The sequence below is a fragment of the Rhineura floridana genome, chromosome 14 (genome assembly GCF_030035675.1).
Source record: "Rhineura floridana isolate rRhiFlo1 chromosome 14, rRhiFlo1.hap2, whole genome shotgun sequence".
NCBI lineage: Eukaryota > Metazoa > Chordata > Lepidosauria > Squamata > Rhineuridae > Rhineura > Rhineura floridana.
This window is the reverse complement of record NC_084493.1, coordinates 34,182,157-34,205,898: the sequence shown is the minus strand read 5'-3', so window position 1 is coordinate 34,205,898 and position 23,742 is coordinate 34,182,157. Positions and strand designations below refer to the sequence as shown.

Genomic DNA, 23,742 nt, shown 5'->3' with positions numbered 1-23,742 from the left:
GGTTTTTTGCAAACTTGCAAACAAGAGACAAAAACTTGCTTTGGATTTCTAAGATGAAGCATTGTCATGATTGTAATCATCATCCTTGTCACCAAATTATATCTGCAAATTAATGAACACTGCCTGAGATGCAGCATGAGGTCTCTTTACTTCTTTTTCCAGATGTCATACATGGGGTACTTAATGCTGTTCAACTATATAATCTTGGTACGGATGGAACCTTGGCCCTCGGTCCAGGAATGGGTCGTCATCTCATACATTGTGACTCTGGCTTTAGAGAAAGTAAGAGAGGTAATTTCAACCATTCTGGTGATTGTTCTTTCGAAATACTCCGCCAGTTCTGATTTGCCAGGAGAAAGGAGGAAAGCAGTGAGTGATGAAAAAGTTTCCCTGCCCTGCATATTCCCACAATCCACATCTTAACTCAGGTATATGAACAGCAGGGAACCAAAGTAGGAGAGAAGACATAGGGCAGAAAGGAGGGGGGCTGGAGGGAGAAGGAATGTTGACTAATTCCCACTGGTGTGCAGTGCAATCCTATGCAGGTTTATTCAGAAGTATGTCCAACTATGTTGAGCGTAATTTACTCCCAGAAAAGCATGCTTGGAGTTGTGCCATAAAGAAAAAGAGAATGCTGGTGCAGAATATGAGTGCACAGAGCCAACGGTGTGATGATGCAGGCATCAGGGTGGACACAGAGTTTTTCTAATTCACAAATAGGCAAAAAAAAAACTTGTGGTATGAGAACATACCGATAGCCAAGAGATATTTCTATCAAACTTTAAAAAGCAAGGAAATTGGGCAATTATAGTGAATGCACCAGGGGAGCAGGAGACCTGAGCCCCTCTCAGATATTGTACCACCCTATGAATTTATAAAACTGCAAACACAATTTGGGTTGGTCTTTCACAATCCAATCCACTTCCTGTGTAGCTTGGAAGAATTTGATATGTGTAGGGCAGTACAATATCTCAGATCAGGTCTGACGGAGGGGAAGGAGAACTGCAGGAGATGAAGATCACAGTATGGGGCAAGGTCAGTATTAGGATTACAGGTACTCTGTGAACTTGGATGATTTTTAATTAATTTCAACAAATTATGAGAACTCTCAGAGAAAAAAGTCCAACAGGGGTCTGGATTTTTCCCCTCTTGTTTTATACTTTGAACTCTCGATTCTCTCTGACTGTTTTGTGTATGGCCATGAAAATATAGGCACAAAATGGCATGGGGGGTATTTTCAGCTATGACTGTTTCAAGTGAAATAAAGGTCTGGCGTGGGTGTGGCCCCCTGATTAGGCAAGCCCAGCAGCTGTGAGTCTGGCTTTCAGAACACTAACACTTACTGAGCATGCCCAACATTATCATTGAGTTCAGTGTAAAAATTCTTAAATTAATTAAAAATCAGCCAGGCATTTTTTTTTACTTTTAAATTGCAGAAGATAAAGGTCAGAATATGGGGCAAAGTCAGTAACAGGATTACAGGTGCTCAGTGAACATGGCTGATTTTTAATTAATTTCAACAAATTATGAGAACTCTGACAGAAAAAGTCCAAAAGGGGTCTGGGTTTTTCCCTCCTCTCTTTTTAGACTTTGAACTCTCGATTCTCTCTGACTGTTTTGTGTATCTCCATGAAAATTTAGAGGGTTGTTAAGCAAGCGTTCCTGATCTCAGGACTCTAAGTTTTATAAGATTTTGTTTTGAAATGAGCTTATGGGAAGCATCAAAATGGCATGGGGGTATTTTCAATTTAACATTGCGGACTGAGAAAAATCCATGCTGGCTGTATAGTATAGCCAGCCAAAGAGGAAAGAACAGCTGGAGTAGAAGTGGGAAGGACATTCTCATCTGGGTAGGTAAGCTGCTTCCCTGACGAGGATGCTCAGAGCTACTCTGGATAGGTGGGAAAACTCTGCTCAGTATAGGGAGTGCAATTGCATCTCAGTCGTCCCCCCTTTGCTCTGGCCATTCCACAGTTGGTTGTGTCACACCTGATTGTAGCCAACAGCAACAGGTCACAACAGGCTCTTGCGGTGCCAAAGCAGGTCCAGTTTTAGTGCAGATCCTGCAATGAACCCCAGCTTGGAACCATCTGTGGGTATATTTCTTAGCAGGTTTTCCATGACAGAACTGCCTGTCAGAAGCTGTTAAGCCTCTTAAGATTCTTTCTCCTGTTACTTTTGGACTTGGCCACACTTAATTTCTCTCTTTCCTTCCCATACCCCCCTCCCCCCTTTGTTTTCAGATTTTGATGTCAGAGCCAGGTAAACTAAGTCAGAAAATAAAAGTGTGGCTACAAGAATATTGGAACATCACTGATATGGTAGCTATTTATGTGTTCATGATTGGGGCCATTCTCCGTTTGCAAAATCAGCCGTATATGGGCTATGGAAGAGTGATCTACTGTGTGGATATCATTTTCTGGTACATCCGAGTACTGGATATCTTTGGTGTAAATAAGTACCTGGGACCTTATGTCATGATGATTGGAAAGATGGTAGGTAACTGTGTTTTGAAACAGAGGGGACAGGTGACATGGCGGGGATGCAAGAGTGGAGGCATTTTGCAGAGCTGTAACTAGTCCTAAATAAAGAAAATCTAAGAAACTGAATGGAGAACTGGAGCCTCGTTGGAGGATGAGGAGCTGGAGAGAATTGCTACCACCACCAGACTGGCTGTATCCCCAGATTAATCAGGGGACATGTCTGCACAATGTTTTATACATGGCTCCTAGCAAACCTGGTCCTGCAATTCAAGATAAACAAATTGGGTTTAAAATTGGTTTGCTGACAAAGCTTGTAGTAGCCAATCATTAAGGTCATGATCCAGCCAAAGTGATGCTCTTTTAAGATCCATTGAAGACAACCAGAGTGTTAATTATTATTTAAAACATTTCTATTCCAACTTTCAGTTTAAAAAACAATGCACAAGTTGACTCCCAATTTAAATAACATAAACAGCATTATAAGCATCAAAAACACATAGCTAAGAGCAGCAGTGAAAAATAATCAACAACCATTAAAAAGTGGCATGCAAATAAAATGATTTCCTCATGAAAATTCTCCACCATTTTAGTTGGAATTCCTCCAAATTTTTGGAGGCAGTTTTGACAAAGGTACACATTCTTGCAAGCCGATTCTAATCATTTCATGCCTTTTTGCATGTTATTTTCACATATATTCATTTTTATGCACACTTTCCCCTAATATATGCATTTTTGTAAATGTTTGCATCCCAGAATTCTAATAAATGTGAATTTCAAAGGATGGCTGTGTTTAGGTTCTCATATTGTTTCAGAAATTGCAAATTTGATAGATTCTGCTTGAAATGTGAACTGAATCGAAATTCTCACCCATCCCTAAATATATATATGCACACACACTAAATTACAAGTCCAATATAGACACCAACTGATGTAACAATCTGGATCTCTGGGTGCAGATGATCGACATGCTGTACTTTGTGGTGATTATGCTGGTGGTCCTGATGAGTTTTGGTGTTGCCCGCCAAGCCATCCTGCATCCTGACGAGGAGCCATCTTGGAGACTGGCCCGCAACATCTTCTACATGCCCTACTGGATGATCTATGGAGAGGTGTTTGCAGACCAGATAGACCATAAGAGCAGAATTCATAGTAAGATTCTGTTTCCTGTTTCTGAGGCAGATGATCAGATCCAAATTAATCAACATTTAATTTGGAATCAGCATTCCTCTTTCTTCTACTGCTACTGTTCCCTCGTCTTTGTGTTTGTGGCAGAAATGATTGTCTCCCCCAAACCATACCATCACCCTCAGCAGATTCCCTTTGTTTTGCAAGTTAGAAAGAAAGAGAGCCGATATATCCCTGTCTTCCATGTTGTAGAAAACCTCTTTTCTGACTGAAATCCTATACATACTCATCAGGGAATAAGCCCCATTGAAGTTTCATTAAGTTCAATGGGAGTTTCATTAAGCATAAATAAGAATGCACTCTCAGTCTTCTAAACATTGGCCACAATCCCTCATTAAAACCTCAGACAACTTCATGGTAATTGTGGTTGAGGAAGATCTGTGTGGCTTCTATACAGTCAGTAGGGCTTCATTAGATCCAATGTATTGTGACCTTCTAATAAGTAGTGGATTTTCACAATCGTGTAAAGCATGAAATGCATGAGGTTGTATTCAGCTAAGACCTTCTCAGGATAGACCCACTGAAATTAATGAACCCAAGTTAGTCCTGTTTATTAACTGCAATGGGTCTACTCTGAGTAGGACTAGCATTGAATACTATCCATGGTTTTTCCACATCAGTACTATCATAGGTTCAAGCCAGGGCAGGGGGCAAGGGGTTGTTAGGATGTGGCACCGGGGAGGGGGGTTATGCTGGACCCAATATCACCTGGCCCTTTTCCCTTTTTAAAACTTTTTAACCATTTCCCCCTATTTATTATATATCTATTTCCACAAAATTGTGTCCAAAGCAGAGCTTGGAAAAGTTACTTTTTAAAACTACAACTCCCATCAGCCCCAGGCAGCATGGCCACTGGATTGGGCTGATGGGAGTTGTAGTTCAAAAAAGTAACTTTTCCAAGCTCTGTAAAGTGACTCACAATATATCAAATGAATGATAAGTATAGCAATTCAAAACATATTAGAAACAATTATAAACATGATATCAATAAATACAAAAAAGATCAATTCATACCACATTGTGTTAAGCAATATAAATAAGCAAACCTAATTAAACAAAGTTATTTAAACATCATTGCATAAAACAATACAAATAAACTAACATAATTAAATAACTGAAACTGAAGAGGAGGGGGAGTATTGCGAGCATGCCATTTCCCAGCAAAGAAGCCCTACGTTGGCCAGGTGGGGAGATGGAGAGACATGTGTATGGCCTACAAGAGTTAAGAAACAATTGCATATTTTTGCACAATAAAAGATGGGTCAAGAAAGTCACCACAATATTCTTTGCTTCCCCTCCTTCCCAAAAAAACTTGTGTCGCTTGCATTGTTCAAAAACCTCTTGTCTCATATTTTGGGGGAAATATGGAAGGACCAGGGGTGTAGTCATCCAAGGTCACAGGGGGTGGCATGGTGTAGAGCATGGTCCGAGTGCATAAGCATGAAAGGAGAACGTGTTAGCCACTGAGAAGAGTCCTTGTCTTTTTATGCTGATTGGAGCCAATATGAGTGAAAGTGGGTGAGTCAGCCACTGAGAAGACTCTTTTCAGTAGCTAACACATAGTCTCCCCTTTCATGCTGATTGGCTCCTAGAGATATCTGTTACAGTGGAGTGTGGAGAGCAAGGGACACGAGGGAAAGTGGGAAAGGCAGTGGGGCTGTGAGGGGGTGTGTTGTGACTATCGTGAAGGGACCCTGCACTTCTGAATTTGCCATTATACTACTGGGCATTACTGAAAGTGCTAGCCTTCTGCTCCATTTTATTTTATTTTTTTAATTGTGTAGATGCAACAGTGTGCATAATTCAACTTCCAGAGAAATTGAGCTTTTTTAAAATAAATGAAAATCAAGTTTCTAGCCCTCGTGGTTTTACTTTACATGGGCAATGCTTGCTGAAATTTTCCATTGACAGCCATCTCTCCCTCAGTTCTGGACCTAGACCCTGTGGAGCCCCTGAACGTTGCTGAGGCCTGATATTCATTATCTATGAGACCTTAGTCTACAGATCCAGCCCCAGGCGTGTGTTTCCATAGTGCAAAAAGTGTTCCCAAGGTGGCCATGCTGTCCATCATGTGCGTTTTCTTTGTGATGTTTTGTGCTTGTGATGAGAGTCGACCCACGTCATCCTTACATAATTGAAATAGCTTTAATATTTACGTGATCATCTGCCAGCTGCCTTTTGTAGTTCCCATTTTATGGCCATGGATATGCTGCCATACAGAGTGTCTTGGAAAGACAAAGAGAAAAGGAAATTGCAGGGCATTCTGGAGTCCTGACAGAGCCATTGTTTTGGAGCATGTATCTTGCCTGTTAAAATATTTCAGGTCCTTATCTTCCTCTGGCAGCCGAAGAGCTACGATATCGACAGCCGTGTGTTTGACTTGCCTTTCCTATTATTCTTTTGTTCTTTTATTCCCTCTTAAAACTGCGCTTCTAACATTTTTATTCTTTGCTTCCGGAACACTGTGTAGTCTATGCCATGGAAATTAATCGTAAGTCTTTGTGGGGAACTGACAAATCCATTAAATGCTTTTTTGTTGGTGAATTTCCCCTCCACCCCCCTGGATAGTGACCCTTTAATTAGGGTTCAATTTAGCTTTCACACAGCTCCTGCCAAAGTCCTATACATCATGGCCAAGTTCCCAGCTTCACTCCCGCTTGATGCCACTCATAACCCCTTTGTCCTGCCAGCTGAACCCTACCGCTGAAAACACTTGGTGGGCACGTTGAGGGCTAGATGATAAGCAAAACCTGCCTGTGGCCTAGTCCTTTCAAGCAGAAGATCACCATGCGGTGATACTGTTCTTGAATTGTGCCACGTCAGGCTGCAGGTGGGCAATAGGGTGGCTGAGTGCTCCTCTACCAGCAGTGCCTCTAGCCCCATCCCCCAGAGGGAAAAGCCTGAAACCTGGGCTACGGGCTACATGCATCCAATGCTCCCTGTCTGCCAGAGCAAGGGCTCTTACGCTAGCAGACGGGTGAGTTTTAATGTTGCGCACCCCAGAAATCCAGTGCAACAGCTGCACTAGTGGAAACTCATTGCACAACAGATTACACATTCTATTGTGCAACAAAATTAACAGTGTCCTGTTTATGGATTCTCTTGTGCAACAACCTTCCACTGGCGCAAAACATTTCGCCAGCAGAACAAGTCTACCGCTAAGTGACTTTAACTTAGTGCCATGTTGATTACAGCCCTATGACATCAACTCCTTGGGAGCTAAAGCCACTGCCATAAACACCTCCATATATCCCTAATTACATTGTTCCTCTTTGTGGATTTTAATTGTAAGCCTTTTTGGGAGCCAATCTGGGCTGAAAAGCAGGAAAATAAATATCATAAATAATAATAAAAGATGTCAGCAGGGCAGAGGTTTCTATCTAGCTGGCATCTTCTCCCTGATATGTTAGTTTCCTAAGGGCAGTGTTGTTTGTTTGTTGAAACACGCAACCCCTCACTTGCAGTTTGAAGTGTTATTAAACATTATTCTCACAACCAGTTCTTTGTTTAAGTCAGACCTCAGTCAAAAGGCTTGCACTCATGCATGTAACGTGAGGACCCTTGCTGACTAATAGAGCAATTCAGAAGGGTCTGCAGCAGTTCCAAGAGCTGGCTGTGGTCCCATTACTTGGTATCACATCTGCATCAGGAATCTGTGTAGTGTTGGTGATCCCACTGACCTCTTCCGGTGAGGCTCACTCAAGCCCCTACTAGAATTTTATCCTACGCTCCAGACAATGGAAATATGACACCATCAGCTCTCACAAGGATGCCTGGGCCCTTTCCTTCCCCATAAGCCCTTACAAAAGACCACCAAAGGGTACTGTAGGACTACAATTCCCAGGATGCAAGGCAACACACCCATGTGTTATAGCATCCAGGACAGGCTGTGCCTTAGGCCCACTGTCAGAAGAGTCTGACAAGACCCTCATCTCCTCCACACACACACACCGCGTTCCCTTCACTATGGCCTGAAGCATCGAGGTACTGGCACAGCTGAATTGTTTCACCAGTCCATGCCAATAGAGGTTTGAGGTGCAGGGCCTGACCTAGCGGAAGCCCAAATTTCACAACAGATCGGTGCAGCATTCCAAGCAAAAACACAAACAAACGGCATGATTTAGGCCTATGCTGTTCCCATAGCAGTGGTCCAAACCCCCCAGAAGAAGCTTTGAAATATTACCAGTTGCCCAGATGTACCTATGGTTGCTTTTTTAAAAAAATCCAGTATGTTTAATAAAGGAAATGCGTCTGGCTGTGTGACAAGATGTGCCTTTAATGGAGCATGCTTTTCTGAGAGAGGTACTCTGTGTGTGTGTGTGTGTGTGTGTGTGTACGCGTACGCATGCATGCATAGAGTTCCCAACTAGTTCTAGTTCCAGCCAATAAAACTAATGTCAGATAACTGAAAACCCAGTGAACGCCAGTTTATCCCACCTGCCCACAAGCTGACAGGCTCTCCCCAGCCCACCACATTCTGCCCTGCCCTGCTAGATTTCTAGCCTGCCCCTTACCAAAGTTTGCCGTGTGGCCTAGATTGGGGTGCAGGCTGCTATTTTTGAAATCAGACGTGTGCGCGCGAGGGAGGGGGGTTGTTTGCATAAATCCACCTGGGTGTGTTCAGAGGCCAGCCTGCCTAGCGTTAAAGGACCATTACTTAAACACGTGTCCTGGCCCCCACAACAACCTTGAGCCATTCTGATGTGTGTCTTCCCCAATTTATAGGGATTGCTCACTGTACTGCACTGTATTGCAGGTGGTAAAATTAACCCGATTTTGTCCTCAGCTCCTTGTGGGGACAACCGTTATGATGAGGACGGCAAGCGTCTCCCCCCCTGTATCCCTGGTGCATGGCTGACTCCTGCAATCATGGCTTGCTACCTCTTGGTAGCCAACATTCTCCTAGTCAACCTGCTGATTGCCGTCTTTAAGTGAGTGTTTTGCTTGTGAGGGAGCGTCTTGCTCTTGTTTCTATCCACACACGCGCACAAAATGTGATTTATTTGGTGTACCCTGACACAGGCAAGTGAAGGGTTAAGCATTGCCCAAGAGAGCAAGTTATACTCCTCTCAACTCAAAGCCAGGGGGTGAGAGTAGAGAGTTACCTGTTTAGATCAGGGACGGAGAATCTGAGGCCCTCCAAATGGGAGGCCCCATCTCCACTATATCATGCCACTCTAAACAGTTATGGCTTCTTCCCCCAAAGAGTCCTGGGAACTGTCCTATGAAGAAAGGTTGCAGCATTTGGGGTTTTTTAGTTTAGAGAGAAGACGAGTCAGAGGTGACGTGATAGAGGTGTATAAAATTATGCACAGCATGGAGAAAATAGATAGAGAAAAGTTTTCTCCCTCTCTCATCACTAAAACGGACCACAAGGAAGCTGAATGTTGGAAGATTCAGGACAGACAAAAGAAAGCACTTCTTCACACAGCGCATGGTACAACTATGGAATTTGCTTCCACAGGAGGCAGTGATGGCCCCCAACTTGGAGGGATTTAAAAGAGGATCAGACAAATTCATGGAGGAGAAGGCTATCCGTGGCTGCTAGTCCTCATGGCTCTGCTCTGCCTCCATTGTCACAGGCAGTGTCTCTCTCAATTCCAGTTGCTGGAAACTGCAGGAGGGGAGAGTGCTCTTTGCACTCAGGTCCTGCTTGCCGGTTTCCCATGTGCAACTGGTTGGCCTCTGTGAGAACAGGATGCTGGACTAGATGGGCCACTGGCCTGGTCCAGCAGGCTCTTCTGGTGCTCTTAACTGTGGTTTGTTCAGGGTGCTGAGAGTTGTTAGGAGACTCCTGTTTTCCTCACAGAACTACCATTCCTGGAGCCCCCTGGAAATAGGGATTGATTATTAAATAACTCTAGGAATGGTAGTTCTGTGAGGAGAACCGGGGTCTCCTAACAACTCTGTTTCCTTAACAAACTGTAGTTCCCAGGATTCTTTGGGGGAAGCCATGGTAATTTAAAGTGATATATATAGTGCAGGTGGGGCAGGAGTTGTAGTCCTGCCCCATATGCACTAGTCCCCTACCCCTGGTTTAGATTACCACCTCCTAGCATTATGTTTCATCTGCCTGCTTGCCTTCACACACACAAATGGGGAGGGGGGAGATGTTAATATTTACTGCTCAATCACACCATTATCTTTTGCTGCCTGTAGTCCAAATCTAGAGAGCTGGTGGGTGTAGATATGTGCCATTGTCCTGGGCACTGTGCCTGGTTTGAGTGCCATACTCTGAAATCAGCCTTGCTCACAAACCATCTTTTATTTTGCTGTCCACAGCAGAATGTTCAATAGCTGAAAAGGTCATGTATATTAAAAGGAGTCACATGCCAGTCACAGAGCTAAACCTTATAAACAAAATAAGAAGACAGAAAGGGAGAGAGAGAAAGCGATTCTCTTGCATGCACAATGGTGGTTATCTGAAAGGACTGAAAACAAAATCAACATTGTAGGAAGTAGGTCATGCAGTTAACTCATCCTTGCTTGCTAGTAGCTGGGATGGGCCCTGCTCTGTTGCAGTGCAAATGCTCCTCTTCTCCTCCCGAAGTCTTGGGGTACTGTCTCGTGGTTCTTCTGTGTGAGACCCACTGAAATGAAGGGGAACTGTGCAAGGACACTGAAGGTGTCTACTGATTAAAACATGGTCAAACACAGATCACATCCACACCATACATTGAAAGCGCATGGCTTCCCCCGAAGAAGCCTGGGAACTGTAGTTCACCCATCACAGAGCTAAAGTTGCCAGCAACATTACTTATTTATGCATTTATTAAATTTATACCCCGTCCTTCCTCCAAGAAGGAACCCAGAGTGGCAAACAAGTGACAAAGCACTAAAAACATATATAAAATCAAAAATCTTGGACTCTGGAGCAGAAGGAACCTGCTGAACTTCTCAAGCCAGTCTCTTTGTTAAGTTAACGGTCCTAGCCAAGTCTTCAGCATCCTATCTGCATGACTAAGGTTGGCCATATTACCATAGGAACAACTAGCTAATGGTGCCTCAAGAAGGAGGAGGAAGGTCCCCCCACTCCTCACCTAGCTGGAGGCCACATCATTGACATCATTTATGGACAGCCATCTGCTGGGTATGCTTTAAGTTGGATTCCTGCATTGAGCAGGGGGTTGGATTTGATGGCCTTATAGGCCCCTTCCAACTCTACTTTTCTGTGATCCTAGGGCCAGGAATTAACCGTGTTTTTACTCTAGTCTTGAGCAGGAAGCTGGAAAGGCAAAGAGGCTAGACTTGTTCTTTGTGCTGAAACCGCAGCTATGGCTTTGGGGACACACAAACCCCAGGATCCTAATGGGGGAGCAAAATCTAGACTGTTTATTAAATTAGACTGTTAATGCTGTGAGCCCTTCCATCTTATGCTCAGTTTGTTTATATGTGTAAATAAAGACCACACATCCTAAAGACTTTTCTTCCAAGGAAACCGAACTCCGCATAAGCTCTGGAACCCCTGGAGTCTCTCACCACCCGGAGACTGGGAAATGCACAACAATATTTTATCTATGATTTAAAGCAGGGGTTTCCAAATTGTGGTCCGCTACCTTCATTCAGGTGGTCCGTGACATATATGGGGAGAAAGTCAGGAGTTGTCACTGCTTGATTGTTCTTAGAACCCAACAGTCCGCCCCAAAGATGAGCAAGATGGACTGGCAGTGATGGTGGGAGAAGGCACTTGAAAGGAGTGGAGAGGGTTAGCAGCGAAGTTAATAAGAGGATAGAACTGAGAGGTTTAATCTTGATTTATGGAAATCTATTTCTTATATTGCATTTTATTGTACTGCTGTTTGAATTCTATGAGATTCAAATTATAATACAATAAAATACAATAAAAGAAGCAATTGATTGCAATGATAAGGCATACATTACCTAATACAGCACATTGCAATAGCTACAACAGGCAGATCATTTAGTCCACCAAGACCCTCAGCAATTTTCAATTGATTTGTGCATCAATTTGTGGATTTTTCTATTCTTTTTTAAAAAACAAAAGGGCACACAAAATATTATGCATTTTTGTGTGTGTTTCTTCTACCTAACTGATGCAGTTGCCAGATGTATACATTTTTGCCTGATATACCCAACCGTCTTGGGTGCCTTGGCAGCAAGGTGGTATATAAATCCAATAAAATAAATGAAAAATGAAATGGACTGCCTTCAAGTCAATCCCGACTTATGGTGACCCTCTGAGTACGGTTTTCATGGTAAGTGGTATTCAGTGGGGGTTTACCATTGCCTTCCTCTGAGGCTGAGAGGTAGTGACTGGCCCAAGGTCACCCAGTGGGCTTCATGGCTGTGTGGGGATATGAACCCTGGTCTCCCAGGTTGTAGTCCAACACTCTAACCACTACATAATACTGGCTGTCAATAAAATAAATAAATACATATATTTTTGCAAGCAGTTGTCCCAAATACAATGTATGTTTTATTTTCACTAATAGATGCATTTTTGTACACGCTTTTGGAGTAGAGAACTGCATCACAAAATTCAGAGAAGTGTGAATTTCGAAGGATAATTGTGTTTCAGTTTGCTTATTGGTTCAGGAAGTGCAAATTAGGTTTCACTGATGTGAACTGAATTAATCCCCACCCCCACCACTGCTGCTCTCATTCCTGATAAACTCAAGGGAAACTGGTCCCAGTTCTGTTTGATCTGTACTTTCCATTCCCAAATGGATGCAATCATTCAGATGGAGGCAAATAGGAGTCACTCCAGAGTAAGCATGGGATCTTTCAGCCAGTGCTGCTTCAAAAGCAATCCATCAACCTGACTGGCTGTATCAATTCGGTATCTAATGCTTTTGAAAGGTATTTTGAAAGGAAATATTGACATTTTGAAAGGAAAGTCTCTTCACCTCCTCCTCCTCCTCCTCTGTGAGTGAGGCTGGTCAGCTTTCATGTTAGCAGAGACCGGCTATTTTCCTTTTGGAAAGAAAGGAGGAAAGCAGCTTTCTGTGTACCCCCTCATACTCAACTATGTTTGCCCATAAGTCCATTCATCCAACTATCAAGCATCTATCTTTCCCTTCTGCCTGTCTATCCCTCCATTCTCCTACCCACCCACCTAGACCACTTCTCCCTCTCCTTCTGCTCCCTCCATTCCTGGCCTGTATGCTGCCTGGGGTGCATGCCACCTCCAGCTGCAATGCAGCCATTTGCTGCTGCAAACCACTTGCTCTGCCTCCTTCCTGTCAAATGCAGCTCACCCACATGTGCACACACATTCACATACATACTCACTCACATACACACATGGCATTGGGGGGGAGGATATTAGCAAGCCAATACAGGCTGATCAGTTTCAGCCAAGTTCTTCCTTCTCCTAGTAAATTTCAGACTAGTCTGGTAGCAAGCAAACCAGGCTGATCAGTTTAACATATTTAATGTGATAAAAATCTGCTGTTGGGAAAAGCAGCAGAAGTTCGCAGAATTGGTCCACAAAGATAGCAGACTTGCTAATGATCAAGAAGTGTGGTGCCAATTCCAGTTTCATCAAAATCCTCACCCATCCCTACTCGCCTATCTGTGTCAGGCCCCCTTTGGCTACTTTCAACTGGCAACATGGGAAGAGAGGACTGAATGCTACTCTAGCCACTTTTCTTAACCATCTTCTTAATAGCAGATTTGCAGCGAGACGGCTCAACAAAGCTGGCACTGTGTCTCTTGCAGCAACACCTTCTTTGAAGTGAAGTCCATCTCCAACCAAGTCTGGAAGTTCCAGCGGTATCAGCTGATCATGACTTTCCATGACAGGCCGGTGCTTCCCCCACCCATGATCATTTTCAGCCACCTTTACATCATTATCATTCGCCTCTGCTGCCACTGCAAGAAGCTAAGAGAAGGGGACCAAGATGAACACGACCGAGGACTGAGTATGGCTGGGGGGGGGGGATGTCTCTGCACTATGAGCCTGGATTGAATGGGTGCCATAGTTGAGGGAAGAGTTTGGAAAAGTTAGTTTTTTGAACTACAACTCCCATCAGCCCAATCCAGTGGCCATGCTGGCTGGTGCTGATGGGAGTTGTAGTTCAAAAAACTAACTTTTCCAAGCTCTGGTTGGGGGGCAGTCTGGGATTTCAAGGTCCCATCCCTAGACCTGCTGCAAGCAGAAAGCCAGCATAGCAAGGTGCAGGTTGGGCAAGAGCAGGGGTGGGAAACCTCAGGCTTGGGGACCAAATGCAGCCCTCTTAGCCACTGTATCTGGCGCTTGGGACATCTCCAGCCACATCTTCCTTTTGGGCAACACCTTTCACTAGCCCTGCTTTACACCCTCTTTGAGTGCTTTTGCCTGGCTGATAATGACTCTTGCTTGCCTGAATGGAGGGTAGAGAGGGTTGTGTGAATGTGTGTAGAAAAAGCAGCCTATCGGACAAACATAAACTGTACGTTAATTCCTCCACCCACTTTTGTCCCTGCCCACCACTGTGGCCCCCAGAAGGCTTCCCAGATGAGAATGCAGCCCTCAGGCTTGTTTTGACTTGCATGGAGGTGTCTGAAAACGGGGCAGAACTCAGAAACAACATCTCCCATTTGTAGCCACTATATCGTCTCATTCTGGTGCACATGGAGACCAGGTTTGGTTGTACTGAATCAAGAGAAGAGAAGAGGAACCTGTAGTTGGACTACAACTCCCATCATCCCCAACCATTGGCCATGCAAACTGGGGCTGATGGGAGCAGGACATGCTGGAAATGGGCATGGAAGAGGTGCACAGAATGAGAGGGGATATTGAATGGATCATCTGTGTTCCTGACTCAGGTGAACTGGCCTTAAGTGTGCAACCCTGAGCACACTTTCCTGGAAGTAAGTCTCATTGAACATAGTGAGGCTTACTTCTCAGAATAAACATGCACAGGATTGGGCTGCATGTCTCAATGAATGGGATGGGCTTGCTTCGGACTAAGCATGATCAGGATCGAACTGTTGGTGTTTTAGGCTACTGTCCAGTAGTTGAAACGGAGTTTTTCCAACACAGGGCTCCAGATTAAATTTGGTGTCACTGGTAGTCACAAAGCTCCAATAACACAAGGAAGCTTTAAATTTTGATTTCAGCAAGAGAAATGTATGCAACAACCATACTGTGGTGTTTAGCTCTCCCCTGCTTGCCAAATTTTTGCCACGTGGCTACAGGCTATAGTATACAGTGCACGCCTCACCATGTTTACTCAAAAGTAAGCTCTAGTGAATTCAGTGGGGCTTACTCCCAGGTAAGCGGGGTTAGGATTACAGCCACAGGGTCTACTATTTATTCCAAGTAACATGCACCTCAAGATGGGTGTTGTCTCTTCAAAGCCAGGGATTTTGATAGGCAGTGTCAAAGATACATATGTTTTTCCTATCCCACCTCCATTTCTTTCAGAGCTGTTTCTAAACGATGAAGAGTTGAAAAAACTGTATGAATTTGAGGAGCAATGCGTTGAGGACTATTTCCGGGGAAAAGAGGATGAAGAACAGTCATCAAATGATGAGCGCATCAGAGTTACTTCAGAAAGGTACCCAATGAAATCATTGACTTTCCTTGCCAGTAGCAGCGGGCAGAGAGGAAGCAGGAACTCTGGGCATAAGTGCCTTTTTGAGATATTGGAGGAAGAGTAAGGTAAACTGCAATTGAATGAGCTTGTGGTTCCTCTTTAAGATTGTCTAATTTAGGTTACTCACAACACGTTCATTTATATATATATGTCTACTCAGGGCCTGAGACTGATCCTGTATCTTTAGGAGAAGAGAAAGTCAGCCAAGTGCAGGTGTTCTTACAACACTATAATGGGAAAAACCACAAGTTGGAATTCTCCCTTCCCCCTGCATAATTTTTAAAGATAGAAAAGACCTCTTGGTTGCCAGGCCCAGCCTCCAAGAGGTCTTCTGTATCTTTAAATGTTGTGCGGGGGGGGGGGGGGAGAGAGAATTCCACCTTGTGGTTTTTCTCATTACAGTGTTGCAAGAACACCTGCACTTGGCTGACTTTCTCTTCTCCTAAAGATACAAGATCAGTCTCAGGCCCTGAACCTGGCAACCCTAGTGTGTATAGTGCTGCATCCTTAGAGAGTAAACTGGGTTGTTTCCTTTCTTTATGCTACCTCTTTGTTTCCCCCCCGATCCCTTAAGAACACAAGAAGAGTCCTGCTGGATCAGGCTAAACGCCCATCTAGTCTGCCATCTTGGTCTCACAGTGGCCAACCAGATGCCCATTATGGGAAGCTCACAAGCAGGACCTGAGGGCAAGAGCACTCTCCCCTCCTGTGGTTTCCAGCAACTGGTGTTCAGAAGCACATTGCCTACACCTATAATCCAGTCATATAAAGGATGAGGGGGAAACAAGCCCTTGAGATTATATTCTCAAATAAATATTGAGATTAGGGATTGGGAAGTTGTCACCATCCAGATGTTCTTGGACTACACCTACTATTACCCCTGACTGCTGGCCATGCTTGCTGAGGCTGATGGGAATTGGAGTCCAATATCCTTTACTAGAGAGCCACAGGTTGCTCATCCCTAATTTAGGACTTGGGGTTTGCCTGTATACTTTTTGACCACTTGAGGATCTTTGCTCTCCATGCCAGACCACACTTTTATGTTACACACTAAGACAAAAGAGAGGTAAGAGGGAAACAGGCTTAACTTGCTCAACAGTAAGGATGGACAAATCTATCAGTTTTGGGTCTCGAAGTTTCTCATTTTTTCCAGTCTTAAATTCATCATCCACATTTCCACAACAATTTGCTTTTTTTTCTTTTTAAAATCTTCATGAAAATTCATCAGCATTTTAGTGTAAATATCTCCTAATAAATGTATTTTAATATGTCGTTTTGACTAATATACACATTTTGCAAGCAATTTTCCATAATATAATGCATTTATGTTTTCAGTACCATATGCATTTTATGCACACTTCTTAGTATAGGCATTTTTGTGACCCATTACTTGGCTGGAGAACTGCATTGCAAAATTCAGAGAAGTGTGACGTTTGAATCATGGCAGTGTGTTGGTTCACATATTATTTTAGGAAATGTGAATTAGATAGCTTTGCCTTTAAGGGTGAGCTCAATCAAATTCCTCACCATCCCTACAGTGGTAACAGAAGAGTTTGCAGGTACTTGCCCCCCTCCCCCGGGAAGGGGGAGAAATTAACCTGTAACTCTTCTTACTCAGGAGTTGGGATGACTTGGAGGGTGGCACCAGACGTAAGCTGGGTTTTCCCAAGCTGCCCATGCCCCCTTCCCCCAGCAGCTGGGCAGTGTGCATAAGTGCCATCTAAAAATCCTAAATATAACAAAAATGCAACTCATGGAAACAGCAACAGAGGAATGTGAGTCGTCCAGCCAAAATGCTGTTATAATCCTCCTAAGTTATTTTAACACTCTGAGTTTTTTCTTTACTTTCCTGGGTTTTCTCATAATTAACTTTGAACAAATGGCTCGAACAAATAAATAATATTCAAATAATCTACCAATGAACTGATTAAAGCTGGAAGCCCTAATAATATGATAAAACAACTACCTTCCTCTTTATATTGTGGTTCCAGACTAATAATTAGATTGTATGAAAAGGCCAAGCAAGCAAAATCTATGCTGCTTAATGAATCTGTTCTCCACCCCCCCTCCCGAATTCTATAGAGTTGAAAACATGTCTATGAGATTAGAAGAAGTGAATGAAAGAGAACATTTCATGAAAGCCTCCCTTCAGACGGTTGACCTTCAACTTTCTCAGTTGGAAGAACTCTCTGGCAGAATGGCAAATGCTCTGGAAAAATTGGCGGGGATCGACAAAGCTGAGCTGACTCACACACGCTCCTGGGCGTCCTCCGAATGTGATTCTGCTTACCTCCTCTGGCAAAACAGTGTGCACAGTTCCGATGGCTACATGTACAGGTACCATGGCGATGAGCTCACCTATGACAATGTGCCCACCTCAATGTCTCCAGCCTTGGCACTGCGTAAAGCAGATTCAAAGATGCAGCTGCCTCCAGAATGCCAAGGAAGTCTCCGCTCTGCCTCGAGTACAAAATCAGTGGCTTCTACAGATCATAGTAAAAATACTTTAGATGTTACACAGAGTGTTTCTAAACCCCGTTCTGACTCAGTAGACAGACAGGAACACTGCAAGAGTGACGAGACAATATCCCAAGCCTTCAGTCAAATGGTTATGTTTGTGAATGGAACCCGGCCACCACTTCAGAACCCTCACTTAGCATTGGAAAGGACCAAATTAGAAGCCACCATCTCCTATCCCTTGGACAAACCTAGAGCAATGAGGTACTATTCTTCTGAAGCAGTCAATGCTTGTCAAGCAACCAGGATGAAATCAAGGAGCTATATATTTGCACAAGGTGGAAAGATGGCTGGAGGAGTTAACAACTGGGCCATTATGGACCAAGAATACAGGACCATCATGGGCCAAGCGTGCCCTTCTACAATTGAACAATGGACTGCTGAATGGCAGCATGAGGTTCAGCAGAAGCTTGTTAATGAGCCCCCTCCTGAATATCCTGGCATTGTGTCCGAGGCAGAGATGCAAGCTGAGCAGAATCAGCTACTGACTGACACTGAAGAGGACAGTGATGCTGGTGAAGTAGTGGATCTCGATGGCTCCCATCCTTCCTCACCTGTCACCAAAAGGATGGACATGGACAATATGCTCTCAGTGAAATCCGACAAGACTTGTGGCTTTCCCTCCGTACGGTCAAAGAGTTTACACAACCATTCTCGAAAAGCCAAGTCCATTAAGGACAGGCTTAACAGACCAGGGCATGCCAGCAGTGTCAACAGCCTAGTGGTGGCCTGCGGTACTGCAATGGAAGAGCAGAAAGCAAAGCAAGAAAATGCTTCCACAGAAACTGAATGCTAAAATGGCATTTTACTCACCAAGCAAGAGATGAGCATCTGGCTTGTGTGGTTAACTCAGGACCCTGCTGAAAAGATACACACAAACACCCATTCTTTAAAGAGCCAGTTTGCATTTGGTGGTTTGCTGCCTTCATGTTTGGCTTCCTCCTGAAAGTGGTTTCTGCTTCTGTGAAGGAAAGGCATGCTCTCTGAGAGTAATGGCTATCCCAGAAGGGCATGGCCAAAAAAGTCTACAGGGATTCTTTAATTTGTTATCAAGGAGTAACTCTGAATGCAATGCCATTCAGTGTGCTGGAGGCTGGATCCTCCTGACCCATACCCATACAAGCTCCATTCTCTAAAACAGACCTTACTGGCTAACAGGCTGACAACAGCACTCCCTGCAGGCTGCAGAGTCAGAGCGATATCACTAAGAAGCCCCCTTTTAACACACATAAAAAGTGGTGCAATCAGCAGCTCTTCTTGCAAAATTTATTGTGTGTGACAAGTGTGGATTCCCATAGCACATGGGACAAATATTTAGCAAGCCATATGCCCATATATCTATTACTGGAGAGATGGCAGATCCTTTGTGTACACCTGCCTGCCAACCTCCCTACTCTAAGGATCCTTTGGAGACAGCAAAAGGGGGGTTTCTGGGCAGCGGTTCCAGGATATGTGTGCAAGAGAACTCTTTGATTTGGATTCCTGCATTGAGCAGGGGGTTGGACTTGATGGCCTTATAGGCCCCTTCCAACTCTACTATTCTATGATTCTATGATTCTATCCTACTAATGCTGTTTTTTCACCATTTTTTTTGTTCTTGCCATCCAGTTTGGACCATTGGCAATCAGTCCAGGGATTGCCACAGTCCCCGTCTGGAATGTGGGTGTCAAACATACAATAATTAAGAGTACCTGATCCTTACAGAAGCCTCCATCTTGGAAACAACCTAATTTTTCTCATGGTTCCTGATTCACACAACCATTTTTATTTAGTTATAATATTTTCAACCTGGCTTTCAGGCACAGCGCACTCACAAAGCTAGTTATAAGATTCTAAAACACACACAAAAGACTACTATAACAACAACACAAGCACAAAAAACACACCGTCAGCAGCTAAAGTTTCTTTTCAAGGCCAACACAATTCAGACAAATGCCGATTTGAATAAATGTGTCTTCAGAGTTGTTTTTCTTAATAATAATAAAAAAGACCAGCAGTGATGAGACCAAACATATTTCCTTGTGGAAGGAGTTCCAAAGGTGTAGGGGCATCACTGAGAAAACCCTCTCCTTAGTACCCACCAGCCTCATGGCTCTTGCAGGAGGATCAGAGCACAGGGCCTCAGAGTTACTGATGTTACTGCTTAGGCAGGCTCATATAAGTGTAGGTTGTCCTCCAGATAATGTGGTCCTAAACCATTTTTGAGGTGGACATGTCACCACAAGGTAATTTTTTTTCACATGATGAGGTGGTATTGTGGAACTGCAGCCACACAGTTAGATGAAATGCTTGGAAACTTAAAAACTTGAACTTGAAAGCTTGCTCACAAGTATGTGACATTTTGATTGGTCCTAATAAAGGTATTACCCTACTGTGGTTTTGGGTTATTTTCCCTAATGGACCAATCCACCAGCTACTAATGATTTTTGTGTGCTTGAGAACTAGTGGCTTCTAAGACATTTTAAATTGTAATTTTACCCTTTGGGGATGCTTTCTTTTACGGTTATTTCCCTACCTCAAATATTATCATATGAACAGTGCTTAATGTCCTCAGTTTAAGTCTCTGTGTGGGGGGGGGGGAGAGAAAGAGAGAGAAACCCAAGCAAAAGGGGAACAAGAATTATGAGGATCAGAACCTTCTATCGCATCTCAGTCAGGGCGAAACTGAATGTTACACTCAGATGCATGTAATGTTACTCTGGTGACCCTTTTTAATGGGAAAGTAATAGCAGGAGGACAAGACCCTTCCCCAACCTCAAATTGCTCCCATTTCAAATTACATTCCAACTCGTACCCATCCCACTCACATGACTTTTCCAAATGCACTCGCAAATGTACATTACGAAATAGGCATGGTGGGAAAAGGGTTAAGTGCCCCCTTCCTCTGCAACCTTGTCCAAAATCCGGGAGCTGCTTTTTCTGCTCTGAGGGGGACATCAGAGCAACCTTACATGCATCTGCAAGTACATCTGGCTTGGCCTTCACTGCCTTGCAATGTCTGTTTGGCATAGTCCACAGTACTTGCACCTTTCTGAAAATTGTTTGTGTATCTTTCCCGCTCTGTGGTGAGGTGAGGCCCAGTGTGGGAGGACAGGAGGCTCGGCAGGATTCAGAATGGGTGCAAGGCAACGTTCAGGCTTGAAATGCAAGGAAGGGCAGGGCTCAGGCTGGGCTCTAGAAATCCAGGTTGCTGAGACTGAGCCCCACATACTAAGCGTATCTGCACCATACATTTAAAGCAGAATCATACTACTTTAACAGTCATGGTTGTTGGGTGTGTGGCAAGAGCAACTTCTGTGTATTCTCTTTGCATACTTGAAGGGAGATAGAGAGAGGGTCCTCCAGCTGGCTAGGCTTGCCTATCTTTTACCTGTGATCTTCTCTAACTTCCTTCCCTGTTACTCTCAGGGAAGCTGACCTCCCTTCTGACCCTCCTTCTTGACTACCTCTTCTCTGACTGTCCAAGGAGCAGGGGTGTCACTAGGGGTGTGTGGTAGGTGCGGGCCGCACCGGGTGACACCACTAGACGGGGGTGACACCCAGAGCCGCCCCACCAGGCACCGCCCAGGCACCAACGAGAGTCTTCGTGTGGCGCGCCGGCTGCCTTCCTCGGCTGTTAGGAGGTAGAAGCGGCGGCAGACAACGAGGCGGTGGTGTGCTCCCGGGCCTTGTTGTTCGGCCACGCACACTCGGCCGCACGCTCCACCGCACGCTCCGCCGAGCACGCAATCGCTCAGAGTCAGAGAAGGCGCTGCAGGCCGCACCGGGTGACACCAACCCTAGTGATGCCACTGCCAAGGAAAAGACATCTTTGTCTTTGTTCTCTCTCCTGAAGAATGAGGGCACTGTCCAACTTTGGGCATTGCCACTCCAACTTAGTTAGTTAGCTAGAACTAGAATACTTTCCTATCTACTATGTATTTTTATGGTAAAATAGCATTTCTCATTTTTACAAAGGCTCAAGTTTCACTGATTTAAAGCCTGCTTCTTCAGGTAAATACGTACTCATAGGCACATGCAGCTCAGAACATCGAAACTCTGCAAAATATACACAACAATGGCTTCCCCCAAAGAATCCTGGAAACTGTAGTTTAAGGGTGCCGTGTATTGCTGGGAAACCCCTATTCCCCTCACAGAGCTGTAATTCCCAGAGTTCCCTGGGAACAGGGACTGATGGTTAAACCACTCTGAGAACTGTAGTTCTGTGAGGGGAGCAGGGGCCTCCTAACAATGCTCAGCACCCTTAATAAATGACAGTTCCCAAGAGTCTATGAGGGAAGCCATGACTGTTTAAAGTGATATGACACTGTTTTAAATGTATGGTGTGGATGTGGCTGCAGTAGCAGCTGCTGCATCTTAATTGTTAGCCCCACCCACACTGGAAGGTGCCCAGCTGGTGCCTCAACACTTGTCTCTTCCTGCAATGAAGCCTCTAGTCTTAGTGGGACTTCTGCAGCGCAGTCCTCCAAGGATGGCAGTGCCACCTTCTCATCTGGTAGCACCACTTCTGGGTCTGGCCCTGTGTGTTCTTCCCCTTCTAATGCCTGGTCCCTAGATAAAGGAGAGGGCCTTCTCAGTGGTGGTCCCCAAATTATGGAATGATTTTTTTGATGAGGTGCGCCTGGCGCCAACACTGTTATCTTTTCGGTGCCAGGTTAGCATGTGTTTTTAAAAACTGTGTTTTTAAATGTGTATATTTGTTTTTAATGTTTTAATTATTGTAAACCGCCCAGAGAGCTTCAGCTATGTGGCAGTATACAAATGTAATAAATAAATAAATAAATAGTTCCTAGTCTCTCCTGGTCCTTAGTTCTTGATTAAATTATGTTAAACAGGGTGATTGCCTTATGTTTGTGGCATTACGTGGATGGAGCTGCCTTCTGGAAGAACTGTTAACAGACATTATATTTTTTGCTAGGAGGAGAATACAGGGATGGTGTTGTGGTATCTTTGCTTACACTGCAGCAAGGGCTGTTCCAGCACCACCCTGGGTAGGTAGTATCTTTAAGGCAGAATATTTGATGTAAGACTGGCTTCAGGGGCATTTGCACTCAGTGACCGCAGAAGGAGGAAATTAAACTTCCTTTTGAATAGAAACAGAAGTGAGTTATAAGACCTGCTCAAGAAAAAGAGAAACATTATGGCCTGATCTACAAGGCAGCTGTCAGAATCTCCCACAGAAATGCTAGGACCTAGCATAAATGCAAACAGAGTGGTGAGTGTTCTTTTTTCCTTCCTCCTGCATCTTGCTCAGATACCTCCAGCCTATTCACACATTTGACAGTGTGGCAAATGTTTATGCGCTGGAACAGCCAAATTGCATATGCCCCACAAACCTGCTTTTGCAAGCCGAAATTTGTACATGCTGGTAACACACAATCCTTAGGGAGGTTCATATGCGTGGCTTGTCCTGCTCCCTGATGACACAAGACGCTGCCTTATACCATGGGCCCATCTAGCTCAGCACAGTAATACCTCGGTTAACAAAGTAGATGTGTTCCTGGCCATTAGTTCATTAACAGAAACTTTGGTACCAGAGGTAGGAATAACATGGAAAGAATAGGGATAGGTTCCCATGGATGGTGGGGACAGCTTCAACAGGGGCTTTAAAGGGTGCCTACCTGGCACACATCCACTCCCCTCCTTCTCTTTTTCTGAACAGTATTGGATCCCTCCCCAGCACTGGGAGAAAGCAAAATATCTCTTTCATGCAAACACACAGGCATGTCAGTTTCACCCTAGCAAAGCAAAGGCAAAGGCTTGTCAGTTTCACCTTTAAAAAAACCATTAAAAGGATTTCTGAAGGATTCCTTAACTGGGGTAATACAGTATTGTTTACACTGACTGGCAGCAGCTCTCCAGCTTTTCAGTCAAGGAGTCTTTCCCAGACCTACCTGGAGATGCTGAGATTGAACCTTAGACCTTCTGCATGCAAAGCAGCTGCCAGGGATTGAACCTGATACCCCTCTCCTGGTTGTCTTTCTGTTTGACTGGTGTGGAAAAGAGCTCTATAT

The 23,742-nt window shown here is 44.3% G+C and overlaps 1 protein-coding gene across 1 annotated transcript in view; it reads left to right on the top strand.

The window, feature by feature from the left end:
• TRPM1 (transient receptor potential cation channel subfamily M member 1) overlaps positions 1-18,541 on the top strand; it is a 90,313-nt gene extending 71,772 nt beyond the window's left edge. The window contains exons 20-27 of the mRNA XM_061595120.1: positions 163-291; positions 2,244-2,495; positions 3,440-3,632; positions 6,139-6,159; positions 8,455-8,599; positions 13,350-13,552; positions 15,040-15,172; positions 17,294-18,541. Of these exons, the coding sequence (XP_061451104.1) occupies positions 163-291; positions 2,244-2,495; positions 3,440-3,632; positions 6,139-6,159; positions 8,455-8,599; positions 13,350-13,552; positions 15,040-15,172; positions 17,294-18,524 (2,307 nt within the window). The 3' untranslated portion in view covers positions 18,525-18,541. The remainder of the gene's footprint in view (positions 1-162; positions 292-2,243; positions 2,496-3,439; positions 3,633-6,138; positions 6,160-8,454; positions 8,600-13,349; positions 13,553-15,039; positions 15,173-17,293) is intronic.
• Positions 18,542-23,742: the final 5,201 nt, after the last annotated feature.